The sequence below is a fragment of the Bubalus bubalis genome, chromosome 11 (assembly GCF_019923935.1).
Source record: "Bubalus bubalis isolate 160015118507 breed Murrah chromosome 11, NDDB_SH_1, whole genome shotgun sequence".
Classification (NCBI taxonomy): Eukaryota; Metazoa; Chordata; class Mammalia; order Artiodactyla; family Bovidae; genus Bubalus; species Bubalus bubalis.
In genome coordinates this window covers 23,203,291-23,224,026 of record NC_059167.1, presented here as the reverse complement: position 1 = coordinate 23,224,026, position 20,736 = coordinate 23,203,291, and the positions used below count along the sequence as shown (strand labels likewise).

At 43.2% G+C, this 20,736-nt stretch overlaps 1 protein-coding gene across 8 annotated transcripts in view; it reads left to right on the top strand.

The window, feature by feature from the left end:
* RAD51B (RAD51 paralog B) overlaps window positions 1-20,736 on the top strand; it is a 617,639-nt gene that overhangs the window by 437,860 nt on the left and 159,043 nt on the right. For 4 of the 8 annotated variants that reach the window (XM_044924814.2, XM_044924812.2, XM_025296489.3 and 1 more), the window contains exons 8-9: window positions 12,009-12,105; window positions 14,439-14,820. In XM_044924814.2, coding sequence (XP_044780749.1) covers window positions 12,009-12,105; window positions 14,439-14,785 — 444 coding nt within the window. In that variant the 3' untranslated portion in view covers window positions 14,786-14,820. Of the gene's footprint in view, window positions 1-12,008; window positions 12,106-14,438; window positions 14,821-20,736 lie in introns of those variants that run through there. The other 4 variants (XM_006056167.4, XM_044924813.2, XR_006542660.2 and 1 more) reach the window with 1 other exon arrangement.

Genomic DNA, 20,736 nt, shown 5'->3' with positions numbered 1-20,736 from the left:
AGAATATAAAGGTCACAAGCCTCAGTTGTTTTCACTGGGAAAACTGAAGTGGATAGAATAAAGAGCTAATATTTTTTAGGCACTTGCTAGATATTAGGCACTGTCCTAAGTGCTTTGTATTGAAGTCATTTATCCCCACAATAGGTATGATTGTTATCTCAGTTACAGACTTGAAGAAAGGCAGAGAAAGCCTAAGTATCTTACCTGAAACTATCCAGCCAGTAGGTGGTAGAACTGAGATGGAAACCCAGGAGGTCTGACCGCCAAGCCCACCCTTCTGACACTCGGCAGCTGCCTGGGTTATTTTTCATCTTCCCTCACAAGGCAGTGAGGGTCAACTGAGACCATTCTGTGAACAAACTCTGAAAAATCTAAAGTATCATGCTCGTGGAAGATGGCGCGATTGTACTAGCTAATGATGTCAAGTGCGAGGTGAACAAGATGGTAGAAAAGAACTGAACGTGATGGAGAATTTCAGGATGGCACACTCACCCGACAGTGGGCAAGTGCAGCAGCGCTGTGTCCCCCCATCCCCTCTAGCAACACAGACGCCTGACGCCACCTCACGTTTCCCCCCGGGTCAGTGCTTCAGGTGGCCGTTCCCAAGCCACCAGCGTGGGTATGGGAGACCCGGGCCTACTTGTCATCTGGCATTGAGTGTTCCTGGAAAATCCCATGGGCGGAGGAGCCTGGTAGGCTGCAGTCCATGGGGTCACGAAGAGTCAGACATGACTGAGCGACTTCACTTTCACTTTTCACTTTCATACACTGGAGAAGGAAATGGCAACCCACTCCAGTGTTCTTGCCTGGAGAATCCCAGGGACGGGGGAGCCTGGTGGGCTGCCGTCTATGGGGTCGCACAGAGTCGAACACGACTGAAGCGACTTAGCAGCAGTAGTGACCTGCCAGGATATCTGTTTTATGAGCCTGTAGCATGTGATCGGTCGTTGGCTTATCAGTGGCCATGATGGAAGATCACCACTACGTGGCATTGCCTTGGAAGGAAGTCTGCTCCTCCTCACCATGTAAATATTTAACCATTTTAATGTATTTATTCTGGGCCTGTTCTTCTTGTATCTCTCCCAAGTTGACTCTGTTTAATCAAAGTTGATTACTGTTTGCCTTTATTGATATCAAGTACTTAAGTATAGACACAGACAGCATTGCTTCAGCTCCCAGCCACTACCCCGCCCTGCACCTTTTGTTTTTAAATAACACCTTACACAATATCCCTTTCTTGAGGATGTCATATAAATAGCTTTTGTTTGAGAGCATATCTGATGAGGCTGCTGCCTTGGAAATTTGTTCCTAGGCAGACCTTTTGACCTCCTTTTGAACAGACAGTGAGTGACCTCTGCTCCCATTTTATGCCACAGATTCCCTCTGGAGATAGAGTTGAATGCACACATCCATTTACTGAGTTTGGAGAGCCCTTGGTTAGCCTGCCATTTGCCTGTGTGAAATAGAGAAACAAGGAGTCAGACCAGTGTTGGCTCATCCTGCTTTGGAGGTTCCTCAGAGGCCCCTCTGGGCTTTAGCCTCTCCCTCCTCTAAGCCACTGTAAGCGTGGTGGGGCCTGGAGAGTAGCCAGATCAGTGTTTATCAGGCTGGACTCCCCCAAGAACTATATTTTCTGACCACCCCCCCCAGGGAGCAAGTGACTCAACAGGAGTGTTTTCTTGATCTCAGATGAGTCTAAGGAGGGGAAATCAGTTAATAGCAGCTGTCTGTGATGGACTGATCACAAAACTGTGTCTTTCTAATCCTCTGCAAATCAAAGAGAGGGGAATCCCCAGAGCCCAGGCGTACAAGTGAATAGAAAGCACCACCAAGTAACAAAACACCTAAAAAGGTCAGCAGAAACTCGGGGGGGTGTTGGAAATTCACCTCCCCTGCCTTTCTGTAGGGCTCAGTGGGCAGGAGGGGTGTGGGCGAAGACAACCAAACAAACACCCTGCAAAAGCCACTCGGCCACAGGAAATGTACAGTGGAGGAAGGTTTCTTCCACGTCCGGGAACCTCAGAGTCCTCTGACAGTTGGCCTTGTTCTTTTCCAAGCCCTGGCTTTCGGAGACTCTTTTGCTCCCGTGCTAACTGCAGAACTGCACCCCGTTGGTGTGCGCACCATTAGAAGCCGCTGTGGACGCACTGTCGCAGTTCACCAATGGTGCGTGTTGCTTCCTGCAGCGGGCCCCACATCGCTGACAGGATGCCGCCGAGGTTGGGCTGAAGGTGGAAACAGCACACCAGCCTGCTCTTTGTGGCCTCGTTACAACTGTCGCCCCATCTGAGACCCGGAACCAACACGTGTTAACCTCAGCCCCATTGGGGCCAGTGGAACAGTGAGCCGACCGTGGAACCCGAGCACTTCACGCCTACGTCCACAGCACAATAGCTGCCGGCCCAGGGTTTCCACTACATCCTCTCATATGTGCACCCCAGGAGAAGTAGGCCAAGGGGAAAGCCGCCCTATGGTGCAGCCCTGTTTGCTCGTGTGTTTATTTTGGCCAAATGGCAGACATGGTACTTACTTCAATGCATTTTCTCTAAACTCGTTGGTCAAGGCAATGGCTGCAACAGAGTGTAAGCAGTACATCATCAATCCCTTCGTGATTGACTGGATGTGTATTTGTGCAAGGATGAGAAGGTTCTTTTCTGTTCTTCTGTCTATGTTGCCTCATACTGAGCTTTAGGGACTCCCCTACTAGCTCTACCTGTGAAAATCAAAGTGAAATCTACAACAGAGATTTCCCCCCACCCCCAGGTCCACTATTGGAGATGTGGATTTTATCAAGATTGAAAATATTCTCAGCATAAACACAGAATTATTTAAAGTTGTCTCCCTTATTCTTTTTTCCCCTCCTCTCTTCCTCAGACTCTGCCAATTGGTTCTATGTAGGATGGATCTCCTAAGGTTAGACATGATGAGAACCAAGGATAGTGGTGAAATATTAAGTACAACACTCATACCGATGTGGTGTGAAACCTTTTTCGTAGTGGGCTGCCATTACGGTCATAATACATTCTTTTCTTCATGTCCTTTATGGACTCACTTTTAGGTACAGAGACATTCGGAGCCTTTCCCAAAATTGCACAGCAGGTTAGCGACAGAGCCAAAACTAAAAGGCAGGCTTCCTAACTCACACAGTAATCTTTTCGTCAAGCCAAAGTTCAGTTTGGTCCTTTTACCACAAATATTTCTAAAGGAAAATCCCCCATAGCCTTTCAGATTTTCCCAGAGAACAGTTGCCATGCAGAACTTCAAGATGGAAATAGCAGGCTGGAATACTAAAACCCTATCAGTTCTGGATTCTAGAGCTGACAGTTGATATTCTCTGGGCTGAAGCTAAAGAAAAATGATTTTTTTTTTCCATAATGGAATGATTTATAATTTTCCAGAGCTTGGCAAAACTAAGCCAGTGAATAGTAAAACCAGATTTGTGACGCTCAAACTCCAAAATATTTGGTCTGACTTTTCCTCAAATATTGGATATCTCCTTTCAAAGCTGGAAGTGATGGGAAGGGAGGGGGTTGGGAATCGTCAGAGGAGAGGCTTGAGTCTGTGAGTATGGCTTTCCGGATCTGCTTTTAGGGGGCTTACCCTGTTCCCACGCTGTACTCAGAGCACCCCCTGTCTCTTCTTGGCCTTCTCCCCGCCTCCCCCCACCCCCCACAGTCTCCCTCGTACTCTTAGCTCCTATTCAGCAGGCTGGTCAGGGCAGACACTGTCATGGTTGGGAGGCAAGAGGAAAGGATGGTGAAAACCACTCCAGGGCCTTTCTCTTAAGCCTTGGTGATGAAAGGACTCAACGAACCTTAACAATTTCTCACAGGAAAATTCCATCCTCTGTCTCCTTAAGAGCAAGGCATTCAGTAACCCTTAACCGAGTCAGGATGAAAATGCAGGATTTCTGACTGAATCAAGGCCTCTGTTTAGACAGAAAGGCTCCGTCATAGTCATACCTGGCAATTCGGATCATTCTAGATACCAAAAGTAACATTTTTAAAACGGGTACCTTAAGCAGATAGGTTGTGTTTAATATAAAAATAATAAATACAGGCTTCAAACTGGAGCCCTGGTTTGACAGGGCTCAAACCAGAGCCCTGTCATATTTTTTTCATATTTGGGGAAAGGTTTGGCTATAGTCCCTTTATTTTTCTTAATCAAAGTATAGTTGCTTTATAATATTGTGTTAGTGTATTGACCATGGATTTGCAGACAGTCAGACATGACTGAAGCGACTTAGCAGCAGCAGCAGCGGTATTGTATTTCAGGTGTATAGCAAAGTGTGATTTGGTTATACGTGTGTGTGTGTGTGTGTGCATGCATGCATGCTAAGTCGCTTCAGTCATGTCCAACTCTGCAATGCTATGGACTGTAGCCCACCAGACTCCTCTGTCCATGTGATTTTCTAGGCAAGAGTACTGGAGTGGGTTGCCATGCCCTACTCCAGGGGATCTTCCCAATGCAGTGATCGTGTCTCTTCTGTCTCCTTCATTGGCAGGTGGGTTCTTTACTACTAGTGCCACCTGGGAATCCCTTGGTTATACCCATATATGTATATATCTATATTCTTTTAAAAAACTTCTATGCCATTTTAGTTTAGAGCTTGGTCATTTTGAGAGTGCTAGATATGGCATCAGGCAAGCAGTTTGGGAGCAGAGTTAGTCCTGAAGTCTCTCTTTCTCATCAGCTGATGTCCTTTCTCTGGCTGCCCAGTTTATCCAGGGGGCTGCCTGTCCTTTTGGGATCTGTGAGTATCAGGGCCTTTACTGTACCTAGCTCTTCAGGTGCAGTTAAAGTGATCTTGAAATTTCTCTGATTTCTTTTATGTTATAGCAGGTTTCTGGCACAGAATGAGCAGGAGGGCGAAGCTGGTATCCTTATGGGTGTAGAAACACCCCCAAGATGCCTGAGGTTGCCCGATGATTCCTCTAGACCTGTGTGTGTGTGTGTGTGTGTGTGTGTGTGTTCAGTTGTGTCTGACTCTTTGTGACCCTGTGGACTGTAGCCTGCCAGGTTCCTCTGTCCATGGAATTTTCTGGGTAAGAATACTGGAGTGGGTTGCCATTTCCTACTCCAGGGGATTGTCCCCATTTAGGGACTGAACCTGTATCTTTTGTGTCTCCTGCATTGGCAGTCGGGTTCTTTACCAGCCGAGCCACCAAGGAAGCTCCCTCTAGCCCAGACAACTCCTCAAACTTTGTTGCACCATGAACATGAAGAGCTTTAGTGTTCAAGCCTCCTATGGGTTTTGGAAATGACGAGCCACATACATGCATCTGAAGTCACTGAAAGCCACTAAAAAAACTGGCAGAATTTGGCTAGGATTGCTTCAAATGCTTAGTCCTTTCATAGAGGCTGAGCTTTACTTGGTTTATGGTTATTTATTAGCATCAGAGTCTGAAAGCACTCTTGCCACAAGATTGGAATTGTTACAGTGTTTAGTTCAGTTCAGTTCAGTCACTCAGTCATGTCCCATTCTTTGCGACCCCATGAATCACAGCATGCCAACGCCTCCCTCTCCATCACCAACTCCCAGAGTTCACTCAACTCATGTCCATCGAGTCAGTGATGCCATCCAGCCATCTCATCCTCTGTCGTCCTCTTCTCCTCCTGCCCCCAATCCCTCCCAGCATCAGGGTCTTTTCCAATGAGTCAACTCTTCACATGAGGTGGCCAGAGTACTGGAGTTTCAGCTTTAGCATCATTCCTTCCAATGAACGCCCAGGACTGATCTCCTTTAGGATGGACTGGTTGGATCTCCTCACAGTCCAAGGGACTCTCAAGAGTCTTCTCCAACACCACAGTTCAAAAGCATCAATTCTTTGGTGCTCAGCTTTCTTCACAGTCCAACTCTCGCATCCATACATGACCACAGGAAAAACCATAGCCTTGACTAGACAGACCTTTGTTGGCAAAGTAATATCTCTGCTTTTCAATATGCTATCTATGTTGGCCATAACTTTCCTTCCAAGGAGTAAGCATCTTTTAATTTCATGGCTGCAATCACCATCTGCAGTGATTTTGGAGCCCAGAAAAATAAAGTCTCTCACTATTTGCATTGTTTCCCCATCTATTTGCCATGAAGTGATGGGACCGGATGCCATGATCTTAGTTTTCTGAATGTTGAGCTTTAAGCCAACTTTTTCACTCTCCTCTTTCACTTTCATCAAGAGGCCTTTTAGTTCCTCTTCACTTTCTGCCATGAGGGTGGTGTCATCTGGGAGGTTATTGATATTTCTCCCGGCAATCTTGATTCCAGCTTGTGCTTCTTCCAGCCCAGCATTTTTCATGATGTACTCTGCATATAAGTTAAATAAGCAGGGTGACAATATACAGCCTTGACGTACTCCTTTTCCTATTTGGAACCAGTCAGTGTAGCATTTTCATAATCTTTTAATGTATTTCTAGATGTTGAAACATGTATAATATCATATGTGAAATGAGTCGCCAGTCCAGGTTTGATGCGTGATACAGGATGCTTGGGGCTGGTGCACTGGGATGACCCAGAGGGATGAGATGCGGAGGGATGTGGGAGGGGGGTTCAGGATGGGGAACGCGTGTACACCCGTGGTGGATTCATGTTGATGTATGGCAAAACCAATACAATATTGTAAAGTAATTAGCCTCCAATTAAAATAAATAAATTTATATTAAAAAAAAATTTTTTTAAATAGATGTTAGACCGTTTGTTCGTTACTTTTATTAGATCAGATTCTGGTGACCCGGATTCAAGGCCTGGACCTGTCCGTGGCTGTGGGCTGAGAGTTGTTCTCTCTCTTCTCCTCTGCCCAGTCCTGTCTTGGGAGGGAAAGTGGTCAGGGAGGCCTGCAGACCCCCTTTCTTATCTGAACTATTAATCTCAGGCCAGTGACTCTAGTTCACTCTCTAAAAAGAAGGGATTAAAAAGTTTGTCTCTCACCTGCCTGCACAGAAAGCTAAATGAGAGCATGTGCCATATTCTTAGGTCCTTAGAAATATCCAACTTATAGATGTTGAGCTATTGTCTTGTTGATCATGAATCTCTCTTCTGCTGACCAAACAGGGCCAGATATCCCATTCCAACTTATTCTACTCCTGGTTGACCACACAGTCCCTCTTAGTTGCCTCCCAAGAGTCAAATAAAAAGAGCTTCTTTTTCAAAGGCTGGACTTTTAGGCCTGACAATTTCCCACTCTGATTTCTCCAGCACTGTCCCACTCTTTCTTCTCTCCATCACTTTCTAGTACTCAGTGGCCTGGACTATACTGAGTGGCTGCTAATGATACCTTTTTTAACACTTCAGTGTAGAGTGGATCAGGTTAGGTACATACAAGCTACACACATACAGAGGCCCCAAAGGCAGGATTTATTCTGGACCAGGAGTGGGAGGCATGAGTGGGGTGTAGGTATAGCCTAAATTAGTCTTGTCCTAGAGTAGCTGAAGAAAGATGTGCCCACTGAAGGCAGATGGTCCACACTGGTGGAGGGTCAGGCTCAACTGGTCAGCGGACTCCAGCTCACCAGTTCCCTGGCCCTGGGGGCTGATGGTTCTTCTGACCAGCTTATCCTACTCCTACCTGCTTTGTTGTTGTTCAGCCTCTCAGTTGTGTCCAACTCTTTGCAACCCCATAGACTGTAGCCCACCAGGCTCCTCTGTCCATGGGATTTTTCAGGCAAGAATACTGAAGTGGGTTGCCATTTCCTTCTCCAAGGGATCTTCTCAACCGAGAAATCAAACCTACATCTCCTGCCTTGGATTATTTACCACTGAGCCAATTGGGAAGCCCTACCTGCTTATCTCTAGGTATTTCCTTTCGTAAGCTACCTTTTTGCTACTTACTGGAAGGGAGTCATGTTTTCATTTGTCTGTTGGCTGGATTTTCTTCCCCAGGACCTTCTGCCTTCTGACAAAAATGACATTCATTCCCACCTGTCTGCCTTATTAGTTCTTCTTGTCTTTAAATGCTTCATGTTTTTCCATCTCCTTGCTAGCTTATGAGGGAAGTCCTACTCTCTATGAAGGCAGGGGCTATTAGGTTTTTTATAAATCTGTACTCTGAAACTTCTTCCTTAGAGAGCTTCACTGTTCCCTTGAATTGAGCTTAGTTGTTCAACTTCAGTACACACAAGGGTTGAATAGGATGCATTTAGAGAAGTTGGGTGATGCAAGGGAAACTTAGAACCCAAGGGCAAACTTATGAAACCCCTTTATTTTGCCTGGGGAGGGGAGCACTAAAAATGAGACTCCAGGTGTACATGACATGATTTGAGAAGTCATTTCCTTTCATGTGTACCTGAAACATCCTATAACCAGCTGTCGTTGTAAGGAAGTCTTGGGAGAAATTGATCTCTCCTTATTTAATGCTGAATGGAGTTTAGTTAGTAGTTACCTTATACATTGTATAGGGCTGCCTATTTCTCCCAGTAAGTAGATCATCTTCTCTGGTCTGAAGAGTAGACTTTAAGCTGAATTCCATTTCCTTCTGGCTTCAGATGTAAAGATGTAATCACAACCATCAAAAAAAAAAAAAACCTAAAAGCAAAATTTCTCCTTAGTTCAAGAGTCTCACTCTAGCCTTTGGATTTGAAATTGATGGTAGTAGCAGGAAGAGGGAATGTTATATGTTTTCAATTAGTCATATTTTTAGAGAAATGGCAAAAATAGCATGCACTTTCATTTAAATCTTTATTGCTTTTTTAGCATATCACCAACCAATATTTGTTCTTTGTCATCAGTATACTATATATTGTACAAAAGGGAATCAGGCATAGGTTTTCTGTCTAAACAAGCCAGGTATAAAGTCAGCAAAAGATAACTAAAGACAATGGTGGAAGTTAACGTTTAAGCATTTCCCACTGGCCAGGCACTATCCTCAGGACTTTATGAGCATTATTCAGTTTAATCTTCAGAACTCTGAATTAAGAATTATACCCAGAGCAGTTGTGGCACTTGCCCATCATCACACAGTAAGTGGTAGAATCCAGGATCTGAACTCAGATGTGTCTGACTCCAAACTTCTCAACCTCATCATGTACACAGACAGCCCTCTTGCACAAATTCAGTACCAAGTGTGAGAAGGCTTCATCTTTTCAGCAGAGCAAAGCAGCAGGAAAGCCCCTCTGAAGTGTCAGTATCAGAACTCATTTTCTGAAAGCAGATAGTGTTAAGATTCTGTTCATAACATGTAATCGTATTTGATAAGTTATTTTAGGAGTGTCGTTTTCATGACTCCAGGTTGCCTCAGAGGACAGCACATCTATAGGCTTCCACCCAAGTCATGATTATTTGTAATCGATGCTGTTTGGAAAGGTTTCCATTCTATCATTTTGCTGATCACAGGCTTAGCAAATCACAGCAATTCAGTAAGAGCACCCTCTCGAGTTTGGTTGTGTATCCCTTCAGCAATTTGGCTTTCAGACTTCTAGTAAAAAGGGAGTGGATTATTATCAAAACCATGGAAGTGCTTGTTCTTTTGCCATTGGAGAGTGAAAATGTTTTCTTCTCTGTCTACTCTTTCATTGGAAGTGGCGGTGGGAGTGGGTATCTTTGGAGGCACATCTGTAGTTTGCTTTTAGGCTTGGCAAGGTATCATTTTTATTAGCTATGTATAATAAAAACATCATCTCAGTGCACATTTCCATTATAGGACCAGGGAAATAATAATGCAATTGAGAATAAGTGGTCTGAATACCTTAGTAAATGTTTTACTTTTAACTTACTTAGTTTCTCAAGAAGACACACCAAGACTTCATCTCTTTATTTTCCCCTGGGTACATAGTAACATGCTCTGCATGGTCAGTATTCAGTAACTTTTTTTCTTGTTACTGTATCACTAGTGTTTTAGTTATTTTCACCAAACCATCTTTTAGAAGAATTCCCTAAAAAGTAGAGCTTACATATTTAGCTCTCTCGAAGCTTCACTTTTTTTAAAAAGACTATGACAGGCAGATACATTATTTTCTTCATTAGTAGACAAATTATGTAGTACTCTCAGAACAATATCAGTTTGTTGCTGGCTTTGCTTTAAATAATTATTATCTTTTTCTTACTGAGATTTTTACGTAATTCTTTGCACCTAAAGAAAGTTTAGGACTAAGATGGGCAGAAATGATCAGGTGCTGATCTTGATGTAGAAAATTGTGATTTAATATTGTTATTAGATCTAATATCTGAAGCATGTGGCATGTGCTTTATTAATAATTTATTAGCCTATATAACACCCTTCTGAAGGAAATAGTAGCAACAACAATGGCTTACATTTACTGGATATATATCATGTGCCAGACACTGTATTTAATACCTTGCATTGGTTATTGATTATCTCATTCAGTTCTCATAATGATTCTATAAGATAGGTGTTATTTCACCTGTGAATAGATGAAGTTCGAAGATTTAAGTAACTTTCCCAAGGTTCACAGTGTCAGAATTTGAACCCAGTTCTATTGAACTCCAAAGCTCATACCCTATAAAATAAAGAGGAAAATGAACATAATTTCTTACTCTTGCTCCTAAATATGAATATTGTTTCATAAGAGAGCAGGCTATTATTTGACCATTTCCAGACATTTTAATTGAAAAACTTATCATATGTGATTCTTACCCATCCAGATAAAAATGTGCAATACAAAAGAATAGGAGGGAAAAGATTAGCAAGCACTCAGTGGAATACTGCAATATCTGGCAGATACATTATTATGTATTATAATTATTATGTATTATAATTATTATGTTTTATACATATTATGGCAGATACAATATCTGGCAGATATCTGCAGATCATCGCTGCAGAGAAACTGGGGATTCACATGAGCCTTGTTGACACACAAAGAGCTTGGACAGGCTGTCTTTGCTAAGAGAGTACTTCATTTCGTTACCTGACCCTGCCATCCTGCTGCCCTCTCCGCCCCCAATTAAGCTGCCATTGGCATAGGATTTATAACGTGTCATTGGTCCATTCAAGAGACAGCAACAGAGGTGCAGCTGAAAAGCTGGACAATTAAGAATGGAGACGATTTCCATTTCTACTCCAGTCAGGATGGCAACAAAACCATAGCTGACCCTTGGGACAGACCAAGACAGTCTGGCCAGATGCATATTCCAGGCACCAAATGCCTGGTTTTTCAGAAGAGGGACCAAAATGGCTCACCAATGTGCCCATGATGGGAACACCCAAATCTGGGGAACTGATCGTGGCATTAGTCAGGCTGCAGTTTTCCAAAAGAGAATCTGTGTTTTGTTCTTTAGCTTTATAAACAATAGAGTAAATTTTACAAATGAGGATTTTTAAGGAAAAGAATAATTTCTTGATAGAACCATATATTAAAATATTGTGTGGAAATAAACCATGTGAATTAAGTAATTTTAGAGTTCTTTCTAGGAATTTTAAATGTTATGAACTTTATTTTGTATAGGTCAGATTCTATTCATTTGTGTTTTAAATACGTAGTGAGACTTCCAATTTCTTTTGTTAGAATTCAACTTGTTTAAAAGAAGAAGAGTGCTAGTCCTTTAGAGATGAGTTTTATTCCAATTTCACAGATTTGGAAAGAAAATTCTGATTTTCACGTTGACAAGGGAAGAAGCCCCAGGCATTCAGATGTTAAATCATTGCTTCTCTTCAGCACTGTGATATTGTATGTTGTGGATATAATCTTAAAAATGATAAAATGTGTACATGTGCATTTTCATTCTCTGGTTGGCCTTGTGTTAATATTATTCAGCTGATATGACAATACTTCTCTGTCCCAATTTGCTCAGCATTTAGAAAGAATTGATAAATAGTTTAAGCTGGAAAAAAAAAAAGTTAGTCTGTTTCCTGGGTTTTCTATGATTTGAATGACCTGGAGACTTGGCCAGATATTCTGGCCTCAAGATAAAATTGATGAAAGTCAGAGCTGGGGTTTTCCTACCTGTGTACTTAGCAGTCTTCCCCTAAACCACAGTCTGCTTTTTGATAGCTCTAATAATTAATTTGGTCTTCTCTCTTCTCCCTTCCCTCCACCTTCTCCTTGTCTGTTCACAGGTTATCTTGACGAATCAGATTACAACCCATCTGAGCGGAGCCCTAGCTTCTCAGGCAGACCTGGTGTCTCCAGCTGATGATTTGTCCCTGTCTGAAGGTAAGGGATCTGTCCTAGAGGGGCTGAAACTTGACACTGACATCCAGCCCCGCCACCACCTCTCTGCCTCCTGCTGAGAACTGAGACAGAGCTAATAGGTGCTGGCCAGTGAATCAAGCCGGAGGCGGGCGATGGAGTCTTGGCCACCTTTCCTGGCCTCTGATTCCTTATATTTGTAGAATCTCTTATTCTGTCTCTAGCTTGTTCTGTCTCTACAAGTGAACTTCCTTTTTCACTTGAGTGAAGCATCTTCGCAGGCATCTTCACCACCACCTAAGGCCTCCTCTATAGTTTCTTTTGGGTCCTTAGTACAAAAGCTGGTAAACTGCTCAATGACTTTGTTTTTGAGACTGATGCTCCAATGTTGGCTTTACCCCTGGTCCCACAGCAATTTAACCTTTTTTTTTAAACTGGGTCCTTTGGGGCTATCTAAATGTATGCACTAGTATCACGTACTAGAGATGTGGCATTCCCAATCAGTTTTACAGAAAGATTAAGAAAAAACTCTCCATGTAGGTAAATCTGCAAATTTTATCCACCCTCCCATGCTAGCAAAGGTCAGACTGGCTCTGGTTTACGTAGCTAGGGGAATTACACTACTGAGCCAGTGGGTGGTTTCTAGTTTTATTGAAAGTTCTTACTTGACATTTCTGAGTTCTGCTAGCTGCCTTCTGATTTCTTTTAGGGTAAAAAGCTGTGGGCCTGGGTGGATGAACATAGCTGTTCCAGGCCCCTCTGCACTTTCCATTTTCTGAGAATTATTCATGATGGAATATATGGGACCTCTAGGGCTCCTAACTGCCCAGGTGGTTTTCCATGGATTGGCCTTGGTTTACGGTCCCCCAAATGGCAAGGACTACATCCCTGCTTCTTGGTGGTGTTTTGCAGGATGAAAATGAATTACTTCTAAAAAGCATAAAATGTTCTGTGTACCCTATTTCCACACTTGGTGATGCCTTTCATTCTCCCATCACCTGGGCTAAAAAGCTGAATCGCCACCTATCATCCTTCCTTCCATATACTTCTTTCATCATCAAATCTACTTGATTTTTTCTTTCCAAACATACCTGTCCCCTCTTATGAGTTATATTGTGAGCAATACTCTGACTTACTAAAAACTCACAATTGGATTATTTTAATAAATTCCATAATGACCTTCCCATTTCCAGCCTCTACCACATCACCCACTTCCCCATTTCTGGCTTCCTTTTATTGTGTCATTCTCCTACTCTTGAATCTTGAAATTATTTTAGCCCATTTCCTGAGAATGGGCAAAAATCAACAAGCTGATTTTAAAATATTCAGGAATTTGTGGCTTGTTAGCTTTCAATCAACCAGGGTGGAAGTATTTACACCATGGAAATCAACACATACTGAAAATCAGGTTTTTTTCTTTCCTTTCATGTGGATCAGTTTCCCCAAAAATATCCTAGGTTAGGTTGATACTTCTTAATTCTTGGTGGTCTAGCCTTTCCTTCGTATTCAGCCTCTGGGAAGCTCCTCCAGCACGTGTGCGCCCTTCTGCCGACTCTCCCGACCCCTGCCTTTGTGCTCTGCACAGACAGCTTGCCCTTCTAGAACACCATCCCCCTTTTTACTTCTACCTCTTCTTTTCCTCCCAAATCCTCCCACTCCTTCGAGGTGAGGTTTGTTTAAAGACCGCCTCTTCCACAAAACCTCCTTGCCTGTTCCAGGCTGCCTTGGTCTCACTCTCTCTTCCTCCTCTGTGGTCCTTCTACCTGGTCACTAAGATAGATCTTTAAAAGATCTTTAAAAATAATTTAACTTTTCATGGTTTCCCTACCGAATTGGCAGATATTTTAAGGACACAGGCTTTCTTGTATTCTTTTTTTATCCATGTTGTGGATTAAAAACTTTGCTGAGTGACCAGCAAGGTTTTAACCACAGTGTGTGTGTATGTGTGTGTGTGTGTGTGCACGTGTGTGTGTGTGCACGTGTGTGTGTGTGTGTGTGCACTCAGTTGCTCAGTTGTGTCCAACTCTTTGCGAACCCATGGACTGTAGCCCAGTAGGCCCCTATGTCCATGGAATTTTCCAGGCAAGAATACTAGAGTGGGTTGCCATTTCCGTCTCCAGGGGATCTTCCCAACCCAGGGATTGAACCTGAATCTCTTGCGTCTCCTGCATTGGCAGGTGTTTTGTTTACCATTGTACCACCTGGGAAGACCGTCTAGGCACAGAGTAGGCAGTAAATAAATGCTGAACCAATACCATAGTAAATGCTTTGTAACAACGGTTAACCATGGGAATCACCTATGAATGTGACTAAAAATTGTTATTATAATAATTACACACAGACACACATTTATTCAGTTCCTAGGAGGAGACCACAAGAGAATATCTTGTTTCCTCATTTGAAAACCAATAAGCAAGAGTACTTCTCCTTGTCCTGGCTTCCTGGTTTATCTCAAGCAAAGAGGAGGAGCAAAACAGATACAAAGGAAATTGCTTTGGGGCTCCAGTGCAACCGCTTTAAGAAAATGGTAAAGTCATGTTCATGGCAAAGGGACAGTTACCAGCTCGTTCCGAGACAACTTTTTCTTAATGTGAAACCCAAGGGAGAATGGAAGCAATTGATGTTTTTGGTCTTTTCCTTGCATAGCAAAGCAGATAAAGAGTCTATGGAATTTTTTTTTCTGAAGTTCTTTACCAGTGAATGAAAAAAATAATAAATTTCTTAGAATATTTATACCTATTCAACTATATCACAGTGTTTATTAATGTTGCTATTATGATTAAAATGTATAAATCGCATTGTTGCTGTTGTAAGCATTCATTGTATCGGCTTTGCCCTTGTGCTATTATCTCTGTAAGCTTGAACAGCTCTTTTAATTACTTTGGGCCTCAGTTTTTTTCTGTTAAATGACAGACTGGATGAATATAAGATGGCTGAAGTCTTTTCTGGTTTTAACATTATTAGATTGTGATGTGGGTCTGAAGGTCAGGAGCTTTCACTCATTGATGGGGTTTTAAAATTCTGATTTACAGGGTGGGAAGAGTGACCTTGTCGTCCTAGATTAAGCATAACGGGGCGGATCTTTGGAAATCTTAGCGCTGATCCATTGGCATACCTCTAACAGCTCCCTCTCCCCATCCTGCTGTCTCTTTCCCTGTAAACATTTCTGGGTTTGTCTGTCCCTTGCTCTTGCTGCCTCTCTCCCACGCAAACGTGTACACAAGAAGTGTGCAAGCTGGTGAGAGTGAGGAGCACACTGCAATCGGCTGAGTCCACGGTTTACCCTATCCTGTAATGGATTTCAGCTGCAGAGCAGAGGGCACAGCTTAAAACAGCGCTCCCTTGAAAACAGTTGTAGGGTGAGAACAAGCAGCAGAGAGCAGCCAGTGAGAAAATGATCCGAGTTGACCCGAGAGAAGTACCCAGCAGGGGCTGATGTGCAGAGATGAAGTCCCTTCTGCTCTGACGCAGAGCAGGGAATATGAGTGACCTGGCCCAACTGAGAGATCTCTTCCACACCAGCAGATCCTGTACTATTAATATCTGCCAGCTGCAGGCCCAGAGCTTCCCCCTGCTGAGATCAAAAGAGCTCCTATCTTAGCTGGAACAAGGTCATCTGCACAGGGCTGTAAAAGGGAGCCCTGGCTGGCTGCAGGGACCTCGATGGGGGAGGAGAAGGCAGGAGATGGGAGGTGTTCTCTCACGCTCCTTTAATCTCGGCTGACCAGCTGTTGCCCTCCCAGTGTTTGTAAAGTTGAGAGTTCTTTGTTTTTGTGTTGCTGGGGTGTTTTTTTTTTTTTTTCTTATTAAATTTATGCTTGGATTATGTAGATCCACATTCACTGCTAGGGTCCATGGTCTGATTCCCTTCAAGGATTCATTCCCCAGGTAAATTATCCAGTTCCCAAGCAGGGGTAAGCGACGAAGGGAGAAGTGACCCCCAGAGAACTCTCCAGACATTGCTTCTGCTCATAAGCTGTGTGCGCTGAGAAGGCATTAGAAGGCAAAGTGAATTTTCCCTATTTAGTTAAAATAACTCCCCATGTGTGTACATGTGCTTGTCAGTTTTCAGACTGCCTTTCACAAACGTTCTCTCCTTTAAGTGGGAGAATGGACTGGTCGAGGCTTATGCAAACTGACCAAAGTTCTATTGTGAACCCAAGGGCAGAAATCAGGATTTTTGACTTTATGATCTACATTGTTCTTGACCAGGCACTGTGAGTCAAAGTATTTTCTTCTTCGGTGTTTTTTTCTGCTGGTGGAAACTCAAGCGTGTAGGTTATTACGAAGTTCAGTGTCTGGTTACTCACTAGATTATGGTCACTGTTCCGTGGCCAAGGATATATTTCTTAGATGCCCTTGATGTTTCTTCCTGGAGGTCATTGAAGGTGTTAAGGATGATGGGATTTCACAGAGAACATCCTTTTTGCCTCTATTGATCAGTGGAGAGAGGCTCTAACAGTCCAGCTGGCCTAAAACACCATCTATGTCCTATTCTGAAGTCACCTGGAATTTGAGCAGAAGGGCTTCCTGAGTCCCTGTCTATCCAGGCAGAGTTGGTAGTTGAGATTGATGTATGGTGACTGTGGACCCTCTGCAAGACTGAAGCTCTCTTCAACTTAGATCATTGGCTTTCCTCCCTTTGATAATGTTTTGGGATAGCATTCACTCCAGTGTGGTGACATGTCCATGTCAGGAGCCTAGGGTGGCACGTTAATATCCTCTTATCTGTAGTAATAGTTTTGGTAGATAATAGCCTTAAAAACTAAAAATTTAAAGTATCTGGCTGGGTCAAGGAAAGAACACAAGAGAAAAAGTATTATTTACTAGGACTAAAAATGATTTCTAGTTTTAGTATTGGAAGCCTTTCTATTCCAATTGAATTGATGGCTGATTCCATGTGCACGAGAAATATTTTGGGATTCATATTCCCTAGCAAACCATCCTTGCAAAAAGCTGGAGTCCATTTGATAGATTATATGCAAGTGTGTGTCTTGTGTCTCTTTTAAAATAAATTCAACACGCGAGAACAGCTCGGAGTGGTTGGGACAAATCAGGGACTCGTGGTTGTGAAAGAGGCAGACTTCAAAGCATGGTATGAATTTTCAAGTTTTATTTCCACTCTTGCTTTCCAGCTGGATCTGCTCTGGATTTACTGCAGGATGTTTGAAAATGTGGCTCCCTGCTAATCTCAGACAGTTGCTATGATCAATGGTTTCTTCCATTTCCGATAAAAAACACTGGTGTTTCTGCTTAAATTGTGTGTACTTTCAGCTTTATTATTATAGTAGTAATTTATTGTCCAGTATTACCCAAATTTGTAATCCATTAACCACAAACTTTGGGGTGGATTGGTCAAGTTGGCAGGACTCTGTCCACGCTTTGGCTCCAAGGCTCTGCACAGTCCAACCCCAAACTCATTGTTCATTTAGATAGGACCCTGGGCAAAATGAGTGTGGACTGAAGCAGCTTTAAAAATCCACTTCTCGGGGTCATGGTGCAGGTTGGTTATAATTAGCACTTTGAAAACATGAAGTGTCGCCATGTGACTGCAAGGTTAATATTAACAAGGACGATCAACATGTGAACATTAGCATTTCCATAGTATTTTAAAATGTCTTAATGTGATGAATCATTTGATCTGTCTCAAGCAAGTGATGCATGAAGGCGAGAAGGGTGTTGCCCAAAGGCCCCACAGCAAATGAGAGGTGATGGTGCCAGAACCAAAGCCAGAGCTCCTCTCCTGGGTCCTAGGTTCGCACACTGCTGCCGCTTAGGAGAGAGTTTGGGGCAAAAACGTATGTCTCCTAGTGGCCTTTCCATTTTTGATTCCAAAGCCCCAGACGTGGATCAACACACACAACTTCACAAGCTTTTGGTTACAAGGGGACATACACCTACCTCTGCTATGCTTCCCCTAGTAGTCAAACATCCAGAGTCCTTAGCTGGGTATATACCACTTCTAGCAATGATTCAGGTGCTATGAAAGGTCTAATTTATAGAGAAAACTTAGAAGATTGAAACACTACCCAAACCCTGTAGTATTTAACTAAAAGGAAACCTAAATGTTATGTGAGGTGGGGGCTGCCAGAGTTGAGAGGGGACTGGGAACAGCCTACAAACATCTGAAAAGCTGTCAGTCTCACAAGGGAGAGGAACTTGTTGAGGATTTTTCAGCAGCGAGGCCAGGGGCAATACAACCATAGCCGAGGGATCAAATGGAGAAAGGAACAGTGAAGTCAACCCCCAGGAAGCGCTTCTTGATCAGGAGCTCTGTTTTGCTAGAGAGTTGCCAGAGAGACGTGTTTGAGGCAGGAGGTACGTTAAGATCAAATGAGATGAGAGCTGAAAGTTTTCTTAGGGAAGAAGTCTTTGAGGTGGTTCATGGGAGAGCAGGGTTAAATGTTGTGAAAGTCTTTTCCCCTCACCCTCAGACCTCTTCACTATTTAGGATTTACGGGCTCATTTCCCAGATCTACACATGTTCCTTCAGTGTCATGAAGGCAGAAGGGACGAGAACACCAAAGCCAGTTTTGCCAGTTGCATCAACTACAGAGACAGAGGGGCTGAAGACCCAGAGAATGGGATGTTAAGAAGAGGTGTGATCCCGGAGGGCTACAGATTAGAAGGATTCTCTGAGAAGAGATCCTCGTTTACCATCATTGAAAAGAGTTCTATACCAAAGATGAGATGCGTCTAGGTCAGCAATCTTAAGAAAAGTATGGTTGGTTTCTAGGAGTGGTGCCGGGGGATAACTTAGTCTGTGCTGTTATGTGGCATGAAAAACATTTAGAATGCATTGGTGGTGTTTACTAGGATTTGGAAAGGATTGTAACAAGGTCTGGTAAGGTGGTCTGGCCCCAGAATAGACAGTCCAGCTCAGCTGTGCCCTAGGTTAGGATCTCTAACGGCTTTGCTTTTCTTTCTTTTTCTGATAAGCCAGTTGATAAATATCAGTTGGATTAAACAGTATTTCATTCAGTCAGACTGACTTTTCCTGGGCATTAGCTGCATTCCTGCATATATTAGCATAGTTTTAGAGCCTTGGTCCCTCCAAAAAATTTTAAAAAAACACCTTTTTGGCTAGGTGAGGAGACCTTTCAGTGACTTAGAACCTTATGATTTCATGAGTGTGGAGCCCATACTTTATGCACTATATTTACTATATTCATGTTACAAGCCAGAAGTGCACAAGATTTGGTCCCTGTCCTCAAGATATTTGTGGCGCAGTTTGAGAGTCATTCTAAAGAACAGTATTTGGGTAGAATGTGTGCAGTGCTTTGGACAAGTAGGGTATGAAACAAAGTCTCCAGGATTTAGGAAGAAAGGAACATCTCTTTCAGTAGAGGGAGAGCTGAAGGGTCCAGGGAAGAAGGTAGAAGAGATAGGCCTCGAAGGATGGATAAGATTTCAAGAGGCACAGAAAAGATCAGGAAAAGCTGAAAACTAAGGCATTAAGTTCAAAATAGGCCTTGCCTGCCCTTTTTCCTATCAGTCTCCCCTTTTCCAAACCTGCTCTAGCTGTATAGCCCACTTCCTTGTTCCTTAGACTCTGGGCTTTCTGTCTCTGGCCTTTTGCACTTGCTCTTCCCATTGACTGGGGCACTTGTCCAGAGCTTCTCTTTGCCTGTTGCCTCACTACCTTCAGTCTCACTCAAGTGTCATCTTCCCAGAGAGGTCTTCCTGCATCTCTGTCTTAGATGAAACCTCTACCCCCATCCCAACCTTCTCTAATCCCCTAAGCCTGCTTTATTTTCTTCATTGCCCTTATCACTACCTGACCTTATAAGTTTATTTGTTTATGGGTTTATGGACTGCCTCCTTGCTTTTGTATAATCTTCTCAAGGGCAGGGACTTTGTCTTGATCACTCCTGTAACCCCTAGCTCCTGGAGGGTACTCAGTAAATACAGCATCTCTGTTGCAGGGAAATGTAGCATATGTTGGGAAGGGGGCATTTGCCTGGGGCTTTAGGCTAGACATAGGAGGTCATGTGCAATGAATTTGGAAGTAGATTGGGGCCAGACTTCAAATGCCAGACTGAATTAAGGTTTTATGATAAAATTATCATAATATGTACTCTGTGGATTCTCTAGATGAGATGTGTTAGATGGCTTAGGGATGGGGAGATTGGAAGTAAGGAAACAATGAACTCATCAAATATTTAGGGAAATGGGACACCCATTATGCACCAGGAGCTATACTTAGTGTAAGGATACAGAGACGAAAGAATGATGTTCTAGATGGAGGATAGATCATTACCAAAGCTACGATGGCAAGAGCATGGCCATCTGAAGAAGATAAGAATCATTCCTTATGACTGGGAGTGCAGGGGGCACACAGAGGAAGGCAAGGGATGAGACAGTGCAGATCATGGACATCTGGCATGCCATGATGGGGAGTTTCCTGAGGCCTCTGTGAGAAGAATGAGAGGATGATCCATTGGCAACATGTCATTTCCCTGATCATCATGATTGATGAGACTTATTTGACTGGCTGGGAATGCTTCTCCATCCTCTTTTGTAGTTTCTTGTGTATCCCTTCCTAAGCCATGAGGTCAAAGATGGATGATTCCCAGATAGAATAGGACTTCAGTCAAGGATAAGAAGTGGTGTTTCCCCAACAGAACCCTCATTCCAGTGGGTCTCAAACTTTAG